Source organism: Telmatherina bonti (genome assembly GCF_933228915.1).
Source record: "Telmatherina bonti genome assembly, chromosome: 5".
In the NCBI taxonomy this organism is placed as follows: domain Eukaryota; kingdom Metazoa; phylum Chordata; class Actinopteri; order Atheriniformes; family Telmatherinidae; genus Telmatherina; species Telmatherina bonti.
This window is the reverse complement of record NC_136623.1, coordinates 28,923,998-28,937,471: the sequence shown is the minus strand read 5'-3', so window position 1 is coordinate 28,937,471 and position 13,474 is coordinate 28,923,998. Positions and strand designations below refer to the sequence as shown.

At 38.0% G+C, this 13,474-nt stretch overlaps 1 protein-coding gene across 1 annotated transcript; it reads right to left on the bottom strand.

Annotated features, from left to right (window-relative positions):
• Positions 1-7,191: 7,191 nt before the first annotated feature.
• Positions 7,192-13,222, bottom strand: LOC306756425 (nuclear receptor coactivator 7-like; the record flags this gene model as incomplete). The annotated part of the gene is made up of 9 exons (XM_079241153.1): positions 7,192-7,330; positions 7,488-7,561; positions 7,721-7,816; positions 7,901-8,053; positions 8,197-8,346; positions 8,555-8,677; positions 8,869-8,943; positions 12,939-13,137; positions 13,197-13,222. 9 exons carry the CDS (start codon positions 13,220-13,222, stop codon positions 7,192-7,194), a joined length of 1,035 nt encoding a protein of 344 aa, XP_079097279.1.
• Positions 13,223-13,474: the final 252 nt, after the last annotated feature.

The following is a 13,474-nucleotide window of genomic DNA, read 5'->3' as shown; positions in this document are numbered from 1 at the left end:
CTGAACTTTGTCACCATTTGACAGAAGATAAAGAGAAGTTTGACTTTTTTCCCCTTTTGAGGCCATTTCAAACTTCAGCCCTCTTGTTTGATCTTTAAACTTTTCCATCTGTTTATCAAGCTGGATCGGTGGAGGAGTTTTATAACCACACAACAGAAGACGCAGCTTTTTGCTAAAGAAAAAAGGAGTAAAAGTGAGCTAAAGATATTCATAACAGTATCTTTTTTTCATCTTCTGAAGCTGGGACCAACTTTTGATGTTTAAAGAAAAAAAAACAGCATCATGCCATTAATGATGTTTGTGGTCAGGCAACAGATTGCTGATTTTTCTTTATGAGATTGATAATGAAACAGACACTTCAGAGACCTCATGCTCTAAATAAATCAGAGCATTTAAAACAGCATTTTAGACTTTATTTGCATCAGTGCTTGTTGATGCGGCAATAAACTTTTTGTACATTTAAAATCTTGCTTTTTTACAATATCAGCTTTTATTTTAAATAAATTAACATTTGCATCTATTGCCTGTGAATATTTCTTTAGCCTGAGTACAACAACCCAGTCACAGTGATTAGTATTTTTGTGCAGTCAAATGGCTGAACTGTAGTTTTAAGTTGCATTTTAAACAGTTTATGGTCTTATTAACAGAACCTGCCTTTTTTATTTTTACTGGTCCCTCAACTACAATACATTTTTTAGATGTGTCTCAGAACTGATTACACAAATGACTTCATCAGGTTGTTTAACTTCTGAACAGAGTTTAATAATTCTGTCATTTGAGTGTGTTAGAGCACGAAAACGTTGAAAATATAAATGGCATGAATGGTGAATCCACAAACCAGAACCATCTGCACTTAATGTGAGCTGTGTGTCTTGAAACAAACAATCTCATGACTGGTGTTGTTACTGAAATATTGGACAAGACATGCTTAAAGAGTTTTTTGTTGAACTACTTAATTTTACTATCAGTTGGCGCTGATTTCTGCCAGGTTTCTGTTTCAACTATTTTCTGCTTTTTAGTTTAGTCAGTGTCTCTGTGTAATCTGTTACTTGTTGTAATTAGTAAAGGATTTTCACCTGCACATAAACTTGAACATGAGACGTTAAAAAGAAGTTAATAATAATGTAGCAACAGTGAAATGATTGACATTTGAAATTTAGGCCCAAATCAATTGGTAGAGATGTTCAGGCAGGTTTATTTTCACTTCTTTTTTTTTTTTTTTTAATTTCTTTTTTTTAAAAAAAAAGAAATTCATCAAAGTCACAGCAAATTTACCTTGACCAAATGGTAGACCAGGACCTTCAAGGGTTAAAGTGGAACGATTTTGTGCATTTCAGGCTAATTTATTTTTATGTCTGAGACCAGAAGGGCTGAGATTGATCGAGTTATTGTCACAAATGGCTTTATTTACTTCAGACCGACCCCCTCCTTAGGCTGTCAGATCAGCCTGTGGGCAAAACGAGTGGATTGAGACGCTTCCGCATTAAGCCCCGCCACTGCACCACATCGGGAGCGCGCACCGCACCTGCTTTCGCCGTCATTGTAACATCTCATAAACAGAAGGATTAGGCTAATATGAACTCAATAAAAAAACAAAATACAATGTCAACACATAGCGTACAGCCCTACATGCTGGAACCTGAATCAGACCCTGAAAACGAAGTGGAAAACAGCAACCCACAGCAACGAATGCAGCAGGATGTCTCTCTTTGGTAAACTCACCAGCCATCGTTGGAGATAACTTTATCCGACGTTTTCCACCCGCCTGATGTATTTGTACATGCCCTTGTTAACCAGTAGAAGGTAACCAATCACTGAACCTTATCCCCCGGGATGTCACAAGGATTTCCAAGTAGAAAAAACTCTCTAAAACGACACGTTTTTCGTCGCCATGGAAACCGAACGGAGCGTGTGCTGGAACTCAAACTCAAACTCAAACATGCGTTTAGGTGATAAAAAACGGTGCCGTTCACGTGTCTGATGAGGATTCAACACTGTAACACTGTAGAAAGCTCAGAAAACTCCAAATACCATAATAGCACCCCTTTAGCCATTCAGCACATCGTCAGCTCAGTTTCTTCTGTTCTTTGCCAGAACATTTTTATGTTGTATGTCACCTGAGCATGTTTCACAAAGTAGAATTCAGTAATATTTGATAAGAGAACAAAGCAGGGCTTTACCAAGTCCTGCTCACAGAATTCTGGCTTACTTTATTTCATTTTGTGTCAAACCAGGCTGAGATGGAGGGAATAAGTCAAGACAGGAGTAAGTAGGTCATTTACTCTGGTATGTTTAAAAGACTTTTCACTGATTAACTAATGCTGGCATGGACAAGTTGCGGCTACTGACTTTATTCAAGTAAGCAACTAAATAATAAATTAATAATATGTAATGGTAAAAAAAAATGTATAGGTTGCTATATATTCTTTTTAGTATTATTTATGAGTGAGTATTAGTGAATTCATGACTGTCCATTAAAAGTGGAGTATGTAAGATTTTCAATATTTTCTAAATAAATTAACTAAAAAAATAACTACAGTCATAATTAGATAGTTTTTTTTAAACATGTAGGTTCCAGTCTGTCCATATTTGATGTGTTATTAAATTGCAAGTTTAATTAATGACAAAGAAGAAGGGTCTTCTTAAATGTTTGTCTACCAGTAAAAAAAAAGTGCTTTTTGTGATTTTCCTCTCCCCTGGAGAGGAAAAGAGCAGAGTGTGTGATTATTTCTGTGAAGGTGACGTTACACTTTGTTCAGAGAGCCAACTCGTCAGGTCAAGACTCGGTAGTCCACCAATGTCACTAGGATGGTGATGTCCATGCTCTGGACAGATACGGTTTGAGAGTAGAGTGAAAGAAATCGTGAAAAAAAGAAATAAAACATCTTTAAAAAGAGAAGTAAGGTGAAATGGGGTTTTCTCTCTGTCTTCTATAACAGGGAATATCCTGAAACTCTCCAGTGTTCAGTTTGACGTGGAGAAAACCTTTTGGATCAGAGATGACGATCCTTCAAAATAAAATTTAAAAAAAAAATTTTTTTTCTTTAATTTTTTTAAGCTCATAGGATTTCAGTCCTAGTTTTTATTATATCTGAATTTCCTAAATTTCATCATATTTGAGGCAACTTGTTACAACTGAGGCTTTTCTTAGCTGATGCTTCATACTAATCCTAAATGTGAAGGTCTGACAAGATGAAATATGCCTTAAACTAAGCAACATGTTAAAGTTCAAAGGTGTTTTTGATCTAGTCTGAGTCTCAGTCACTACACAAAATAATTTCCATCTACGAAGATGATGGTACTGCACTGGTTTTCATGTCAAAATACCTTTTTTTGACCAATATTTTAGTCTATGAGACTGCAAGTTGTCTGCATGTGAATTTCAATAGAAATAGAAATATTTTAGTGTGTTTATCAAGTTAATAATGATGTAATGATGACTGGAATTTAAAATCGCCTCTGGGAATCGGAGGAGGACAAAGAAAGGATTTCCCCACACGTTCTAGGATAAGTCAGCAGGGAGGACTTTGTTTTCCACAAAACGATTTCCCGGAACGTTGTTGTTTAAACAAATTAAAAGGATCCAGCAGCTTATGCAGTTATTCACCATCACTCCTTAATTTGAGCCACTTGTGTTGAAGCAGGGATACACTGAAAACCTGCAGGACTGCAGCCCAGGACTGAATAGTTCTGGCATGGAGCTTATTCATGGATCTTGTGGTTTATTGGATTTCTTGTCATGTAATTGTGTTTCCTGTGATGGACTGGTGACTTGTCCAGTGTGTACCCTGCATCTCCCCGGCTTGACTAGACTAAACGGGACAGAAAAATGAATGAATGAATAGTGAAAAATATGTTTCTGCAAGACTAAGCTCCCTAGTTTTTATTACAAGAGTATGGTTCATTCTTTTAGAACAATAATGTTCTGAACATTAGAAATGGTGAAAGATTTCATCAGAGGAGGAAAAAAAAACAACTTTCAGCAGTGAAGTTGGATACAATGGAGTCTTCTCTCCTCTGTAGTGTGAGTGAGTGATGGGGAACTATGTGCACGTGTCGGGGAGAGGGGTTCACGACCAATGTGTTTGGTTAATTGATCACTTATGACATGTAAGTTGCTTTGGATAAATGGCTGTTGTATATAATGACATGACCACATTAATATGTCGGAAAAAACACTCAGAGATGATGACAACCCAAAGGCCAGAAAACCGTGTCAGTGGAACTCAAATGCATGAATGTCCCATAAACAGCTAATTGTCTCAAATTGTTCAATCTGAACTTGAAAAAAATTCACTTTTGGAAAATAAAAACACTTTTTTTTTTTTTTTTTCACAAGCACAAACGATTATGACAGGGGTGGTGCCACCAGAGGTACTTAAAGTGGAACTATTATGTGCATTTCAGGCTAATTTATTTTTATTTCTGAGCCCAGAAGGGCTGGGATTTATCAAAATCGGTGAAATGCAGAAGGCGCAGCTGGCGCTGGAGCCAGGTGAAACTAACCAATAGAAACTCTGCTCTCATTCACCAGCGCAGGCCCCGCCCATCAAATGCAGTTAAATTCGCAACCAAAACTTTAAAAGTTGCAAGCAAAGCGGACTGTTTTTTAAACAAAACTTTATAACTTGTAGCCAAAGGTTTTTAACTGTAAAGAGAAAAGGACTTATTTTTATGCAGAGTGGTTGTAATTTCTGACTTACAAACATTAGTTTTGATTGAAGAAAACTGTAGTTTTGATTGAAAACATTAGTTTTGATTGAAGTTGGAGAAGTATGCTTTCTCAACTATATATTTTTTTTAATTGGAACCTATTTAGTTTCTATCCCTACAAAAAATTTGATTCTCACTTTTTTTTTTTCCTCTCAAAAATAATTTTTGGTTTCAAATCTAACCTTTTTGATTGAATAATAAAGACACAAATTTCTCTCCATACGAATGCAGCAGGATGTCTCTCTTCGGTAAACTCACCAGCCATCGTTGGAAATAACTTTATCCGACATTTTCCACCCGCCTGATGTATTTGTACATGCCCTTGTTAACCAGTAGAAGGTAACCAATCACCAAACCTTTTGCCCCCGGGACGTCACAAGGATTTCCAAATAGAAAAAATTCTCTAAAATGACACGTATTTCGTTGCCATGGAAACCGAACGGAGAGCGCGTGCTGGAACTCAGACTCAAACTCAAACATGTGTTTAGGTGATAAAAAAAACGGTGGCGTTCACATGTCTGATGAGGATTCAACACTGTAACACTGTAGAAAGCTCAGAAAACTCCAAATACCATAATAGCACCCCTTTAACCTCAACAATGGATTCTACTCTCTACCCTAGTAGTTTGTATCTTTTAAAGGTCAGTATTGTTAAATTAAGCTATAAGATGCCCCCCGCCCCAGTCCCAGAACTACAATACTAACCTTTAAAAGGCCCATTATAAATATATTATATTACTATACAATTAGGTACTTTGTTTTCTGAGTGTTGGATGAAACCTAAAGGTTCTTCAGGTATTCTTCTGATGACATACTTTTCAAGGACGCAGTTTTTTATAGATGAACAAAAAATGTAAAAAATTTTTTAGATTACTTGATACTTATTTGCTCTTACTAGAAATTAGCCTTGGAAGGTCATCGATATGAAGTGCTACTTCTTTCCAGTGATGATTTTTACAACTGATTTTTAATGTAAAGCTTCTAGTTTTAACACATGTAACCTTTGTTTCTGGAGAGTTCAGTCTCTCTGGTTCTGGGTTACAAGTCAGGTTACAGTTGAGCTTCATGAAACATCTTTATTTTTCCAACATGACTGGACAGCATAAACAACTCTTGCCTCAATGCAGCACATGACGCTTTGATTGACTTCCTGTCTTACAGTTTTTTGTCTCTAAAACAAGGTCGAGTAGGAAGCAAAATCATTACAATAACAGTGAAATAGTAATATCTTACTGAGCTATCATAAAGTGCTGCTAAAAAAATAAATAAATAAAAACCAAATGATCTAAAGCTCTAAAATAAAATTTAATATGTTATTAAAGATGCTAATGGTTTTGATTAAAATAAACTAAATAAATAAACAAACCACTGAACAGAATAATTTCCAACAATGACACTGTGGTAGAATGTAGTCCTGCAAATAACACCAAAGTGCTGGAGCTGAACATTTCAGTCTACGAGCCTCTTTTTCTGAACAGAAATCCACCCGGTAAATCTCAGTAGGAACATTTTAAGTGTTTATCAAAGTCGTTTAAAGATTCAGTCATACAAATCTGAAATTACTAAGTATTCACACTTTCCTCATATTTTGTCATGTGGATGGATAAGAAAAGAAAAGGTGTTATGGTGAAGGTGTGATGATGACTCACAAACAACAAAACAGGACCACTTTACCAACTTTCAACAAGAAAGATAAAGTTTTTTAATGTGGTTAAACATAAATAACAGAAACAGCGCCAGCACTGCCTGGTAGATTTACTCTCAACAGCACATTAATAAAAATGTGCTCTTCAGTTTTGTTTCCATTCTTTATGACATAAAGACACATTTAAATACATTCAGAAAATAAAAATATACAAAATACTTAGAATAATAATTACATTTTCTTTTTTTTCCTTTAAAATATTCCATCTCAACAAACAAACAAGTCTCATTTGTTAAAGCAGAAGTGAGTGAATGGTTGAAGTCCTTCTCCCGTTTGGACTGGTTTGGTCATTTTCTGCTGCAGTTTTCTCATGGAGTGAGCATCACAACAAAACCTATTGCAGAAGCTCAGGTAGGCCAACTGGCTCCTAAGTTACAGTGTCAGAAAGAGGATAACAACACAATCACACTGAAACACAATGTTATTAGCATGGAAAAACAGACTTTTTTCACCAAACATTTCTGGTCGTGCATCTGAATGGCAGCATAGAGCTGCAGATGAACAGGCGGTGTTTCATCTCAGTAGCAAACTGGATCCAGAATTTCAAGTCGCCACTTGTCTTTCACCCAAGTAGAAAGACGTGGTCTGAGAACCAGTTCGGCGGGCTTCATACTGAGCGTGGGCTGCTCTGACCCAAAAGCACAGATGATGGTGACTGCTGTCTCAGGGAAACGCAGTGGCTGAGCCACACATCTCCATGAAGTCTTGAAAAGCTTGTAACTCCATTTAGGAAAGCTTTGTTTTTGTTATTTGCCCTTTTCAGTTGTTCTCAGTCAGTTCTGCATGGTCCATACTTCAACGTCTTGTACAATAAAATCTTCATGTGTAGAAAGAGGAGCGTTGTGGAAGGTAGGGCAGGAAAAGCTTGCACCGTGATACAGATCAGCATCCAGCCACAGGCCAAAGCCGTCCCTACAAACAAGGACAAAAGGCAACTTGGAGTCAGTCTTCAAAAAGCTCTTCATTATTTATTCTGAGTGATTTGTGTTTTATCATTTATTACTTTTACAATGAACAGCTTTCATTCTGAAAAAAAATCTCTCTTTTAGTGATAAAATACACAACTTACCCTCCTCCACCAATCTGCAGAGACTCCAAGTTCCCACTCACAAAGTAGGAGTTGTCCCCACTCCACCTGTAAAGCTGCAGAAATAGACAAATAAAAAAAAAAATTAGGTTATGTTCGTTTTTCTTGATAACATGAGATACTCTTCATTAAATCATGTCAGCTTGCAGACTTGCTGACTGATGTGGTCTGATAAACACAGTGTGGGTAAAATGAATGAATGAATCCTCTCTTACCTGGAGGTCGGGGTTGAAGCTGAAGAGGAAGGTCTCGCCGGTGCCGTAGCAGTATTTACTGACTTTGAATGGATCAGATGAAAAAGCTCCAAACACCTGAAAATACCCAGAAAGCAGTTTGTTAATGAGCATCTGCTTGATTATCTTTGTTCTGAAAAGGTTTAAAATCCCGTTACGAACCTTTTTGTGCATGTCTTTGATGACCAGCAGCACAGGACTGTCCAGACCAGCCATGTTTCTGTAGAGTGTCTTCAGGCTGCTCCCGTGGATGGCTGTGCTGTAGACCAGATGCCACGGATAGCCCTGGGTCCGGGGTGGCATGTGAGCAGCAAGCTGGTAAAAAAAAAAAAAAGTAGCCGTTGATCAAATGATGTCCTTAAAGATAATACTGATAATAACTATTCAAGACAGGATAAATATTAATGGTTTTATTGGAAACTTTCCACTAGATTAATGAGAAATGCTGCATGACTTACTCTCTGTAGGTGGTGATGGTCTAACAGCTGGCTCTGGCTGCTCAGGACAGGGAGAACATCATTCACCTCCTGGTACTCCTGCTCCTCTGGCTCAGACTCCACCGAGCTGCACAGACTGAGGCGACGCTTGGACTCCTTCATTGTGATAATCTGGAACAGTTCACGAGATACAGCAAGTTGGTGAGAAAACAAATATATATTTGATCATTTTTTAAACATTTTTTTTCATCTGTGCCTCATTTTAACGGTGAGCCTACGTGCAGTTTTGTTTAACTTGCTCCCCTGTCCACATATTGAACTCTTTAGATTTCTTAAGACACAACATGATACTTTAACACATTTTCATAGCAAATCTCACCTCAACATATGGCTCCAAACAGTCACTGGCAAAATAAAGCACCGTGATGTCTGCGAACATTTGCTTCATAGCTGCTGATTTCTCTGTCAACCTCGGCTCTCTGCTGCACCAAATGTCTGCTCTCTAAAGGCAGCAGCCCTCATTTATGTACCCTCTGGCTTCTTTTCACTTTCATTGGTTGGAAACTCTAGTAGATGTCTGCTCATTGGTTTGCTCCATCAGTGACAGTTACTTTCTTCCCTTTACTGGAAAGTGAAACTTTGCTTTGAAATGGAAAGGCAGGATGTCCACATATGGTCAGGAGGACTTCCCACAAGTTCATGAACAGCTGCCAACCACTGGCTGCTGCACAGACTGAGGCGACGCTTGGACTTCTTCACTGTGATAATCTTGAACAGTTCACGAGATACAGCCAGTCGGTGAGAAAACAAATAAATATTTGATTCTTTCCTGATCTATGTTTTTTCTTCTGCCCTTTTTCTGTTTTTTTTTTTTTTTTTTTACTAAATGCCCCCCTGCATCAGACTATTGTGAGTTTACAAGATGCTCCCATTTGGTACATTTACCTTGGAACATAATATTTTAACACAACCAAACCAAAAGCACACTGATAGCTGCACAGCCACAACTACCCAGGAGCAAATGTGAAATATATATAAAACAAAGAAAGTCCCACAAACCATGAAGGTGAAACTTAACCTCACCTTAACACTGGCAAAATAAAGCACCTTAATGTATGCATGCATTTGCTTCATAGCTGCTGATTTCTCTGTCAATGTCTGCACTTTCAATATATAACCTTGGTCACAACATCATTGGTTGAAAACTTAAGCTGATGTCTGCCGATTGCTTAGTTCAGGTAATGATCATTTCTTTTCTTTCTTTACTGGAAACCAAGGCCGGCTCTAGGAATGCATACTTGAGGGGGCAGGCAGATATGTGAAGGGGGCACATCACGCTTGTGCTCTTTTTGTTATTGTTTTTTGTAAGTGCTTTCTTAATGGAACTGTTAGAGTCTGACACTCTAAAGAAATAGATTGCACTTCATCAGGCCTCAAACCAAAGACCTTTTCCAGCTTGGGTGTCCCACCAGAAACTAAAGCTCCTGCTGGTATAGCTCTTAGGGTCACTGAGGCACGCAAACCCTCTGACCACAATAAGGTGGCAATTCCTCAGAGGGGGAAAGGAATAAAAAAAATTATATATACATTAAAATAATTTTTAAAAAATAGGAAACATCATGATCAAAATTTTAACAACCAACAACAAAACAAATGTCTCATTAGATAGCCAAATAACAATAAACTAAACTATTAAACTAAGCTGAAATAGTTAGGCCTATCACAAACAACAAAAACAGGGCAGAACATCAAACTCCAAACCACAATAAGGTGGCATTCCCTCAGAGGGGAAACGAAATATACAAATATTAGATACATTAAAGTAAGAAAAAAATTACAAATACCAATCATCAAAGTTTTAACAGCTAACAACATAACCAATGTCTCATTAGACAGCCAAATGACAATAAACTAAAATATAAAACTAAGCTGGCATAGTTCAGGAAACAACAAAAACAACTAACACAGAACATTACATTTTTTTCTTAATTTTTTTCACTTTCTCCTCTTTTTTTTTTCTTAAAAAAAAACTCAGTCCCTACTTTACAATAACTAATAAAATAACTAATAATTACATTGGGGGCTGAGCCCACAACTTCATAGAGGAATCTCTGTGAACCTTTTTATTTAGGCTTTCTAGTCTGTCCTGTCTTCTCGGTCCTGGTCCTCTTTAAGATTTGTCAGATTTATTTTTATCAAAATTAATGACAACACAAGCTCATCTTAAAAAGGAACTGACCCTTGCAACATTATTTACCTTCAAGTGTCATTTATTGGGGATATAGGCTCAATAATCTAGTATATTTTTTAAATATGCGACTCAACGGTTTAAATGTATTAGATTTATCCTTTCTGGATAGTTGGATATAATGCCTGCAGGAAAATATTTGTGTATATGATAAATCTAGAATACGAACATAATAAAAACATTTTATTTTCCAGAGTAAATCTTGGAATGCAAAGCGACAGGACAGGTCACTCAGTTATATGGTAGTTAAGCATTCAAAGTAAATCAAATTGTTAAATTAAATGTTGACAATTTCTATCAGGCAGCCTCATCTTAACAAACAAAAAGAAAAATCCTCTTGCACTGCATGTCGGGACCTGTGTCCAACTGGACTCCCAGCAGTCTGACCAGCACTTATCCACCTTCCTGTTTGATTTACTGCTTGTGTTATTTATGTCATGTCTGCTATTTTATTCTATTCTATTGTCATTTATCAGATGCTTTTATCAAAAGTGAGTTACTTTTGATACTGAGAACAACCCAAGCAGGAAATCAAACATTAGAGGACATCATAGGAAGGTGGCACGGTGGACTGCTGACATGTAATGCAACAGGCTTTTTCCCCCACCCCACAATATTACCTCTGTTAAAATACAAAGAATGCTAAACGACAGTCGTCGTAGAGGTAATAATCATATTGACGAATCTCTACATGTATAACTGCAAACATCAAACACAGCTCAGTCTAGTGGTCTACTGTGTCCCTCCCAGTCTCCAACAGCCCATCCTGGAGCAACACAACCATACACCAACCACCATCCTCATTAATACATAACCACCCAAAAAGCTGAGATCATAAGACTGGTTTTCTATTCCAAATATACTGTAAAGCAACATAAGATGTAAAACCGTCTTTAACAGCTGGACTTTACCTGCTGAACAGCCAGAGACCTGCAGGTAAACAGTACATAACATTATAATAAAGCAGAGACCTGCAGGTAAACTAATTAGTAAATATTATTATAAAGCTGTTTGTTTTCTATCTACATCTGAAGCTGCATCTAGAAACAAAACCACACTGATGTTTAAGCTGTTTTTATCTACTGCAACACGACATATGCACGTGCACTCTCCCAGCAGCACCTCCTCCTCCTTAGTGGTTTTTGGGAAATTCGGGACGTTTTCCAGTCTCACACACTCACTTCCCCACTGGATTTAATGCAAATGTGTGTAACAGAAAAAGACGAGGCTAACGGTTTAGCATAACTAGCTTAACCTTGGAAGTATTAAGTACTGTCATGAATGATCTGCTTCATGTTCTTGTCACTTTGAAGACATACTACTTAAAATGAGTAGTTTGTTTACCTACTTCATATGTTGACCCAGTGGCTGTCCACTGGTAGCCAAAAGTTGATTCTCCTCTTTAAAAAAAGAAATCATCTGATGTGTATTTTAACCGCTGAAGACGTCCACTCTAATTCAAAATAATAGCGGAGTTCAGATTAGTGATAAAACACCGGGCTGTCAGCCAATAAAACACGGAGGTGTCCCCGCTTCTGTAAACTTCTTCACTAATTGGTCACATTGTTGTACCTGTGTTGCATTCACTGAAGTCAGGAAATTAAAAACAACTACCTTCTTATTTAATGTCATAAGGCGGCTGAGTTAATGTAAACGTATTTCTTCTGGGCTGAAAAATCATTCGGGGCTTGATGAGAAATGTTGGGGGCTCGAGCCGGGAGTGCCCAGGCCAGACGGCTCCCATGAGCAAGCACACCACACATCCAGTATTCATGTGTGATAGAGTAATGCTCCCACTGACAGGCTTACAGCCTTAAAAAAAAAAAAAAAAAAAAGCATCAATAACCCGTTGACACAACATATAGATGGTATATACTACTGTATATATTGTTAATTAGTTATTAAGTAGTCTATCTCACGATATAAATCGCTACGAGGTATTTAACTGAATTTCACTTTGCTATAATTTTACCGCTGCAGCGCCTCAGCGAGGGGAGAAACCTGACACCCACCAATCAGGCTGCTTGTCAACTCATTTCCATACTAAATGCTGATTGGTTGTTCACTGGGGGAGAAGGAGGGGGGTCCTCCAATGCAATGCTGTACAGCCGGCACGCAGCTCTGTGCAGAGGGAGAGAGTTTAGGTAGTTTGTGCAGTTTTGGTGGATTTGATTTGAGGGGGCAGAGTATTTGTTTGAGGGGGCATCCTCTTGCCCCTGCCTAAAGCCGGCATCGCTGGAAACTAAAATTAGTTCTGGTTCACATGGAGGAGCAAAGACAGGATGTCCATATATGGTCAGTGGGATTTCCAACAATGTCAGGGAGAACTGCTCTGCCTCCGCTGGCTGCTGGAAGTGATCAGGGAGGAGTTTGTCTTCACTAATGATCCTACTAAACAGTTCTATATCATTTTGCATAATTTTAAACCAGAAGAGGGCTTATTGGCTGGATCCCATAAGCCATGCAGGATTTTATTGGATTTTACTTCATATACATGTGTTTGTGGTAAACTAACCTTCCAGTTTTCATCCGTTTCAGCGTTTCTGCCAGGTTTGCTGAGCAGCTTGTTGATCACAGCTACGCCTTTTTCCACAATCAGATAACTCTTCTGGTGTTTCTCTGTGATGAGGTAGCGAGGTTCGCTGCGTCTCTTGCTGCCTTTTGTGTAGATTTCTGGCGACCAATCCACAAAGAAGGTGAAGAGATGTTCAGCCCTGTAGACAAAGACACAAAATGCACCTGATTACTAACGAAAAGAAGCATCACAATGTACTTGAGCAGCTGCAGCTGTTCATTCATGTGGCCTGTATTTATTTAAGTAAATGACATTTGATTTAAGACATCATGTCAAAGCTGCAATCAGATAATTAGTATCAATAAAAGCAAGAAGTCATTGATAGTGCTGAAAAGTAGATAACTGCAATGGACAGGTGACCTGTCCAGGGTGTACCATGGCTCTCGCCCACAGACTGCTGGATAGGCTCCAGCTCTCCCGTGACCCTTCATCGGAATAGGCGGTTCAGATAATGAATGAATGAAAACTAGAGAAGC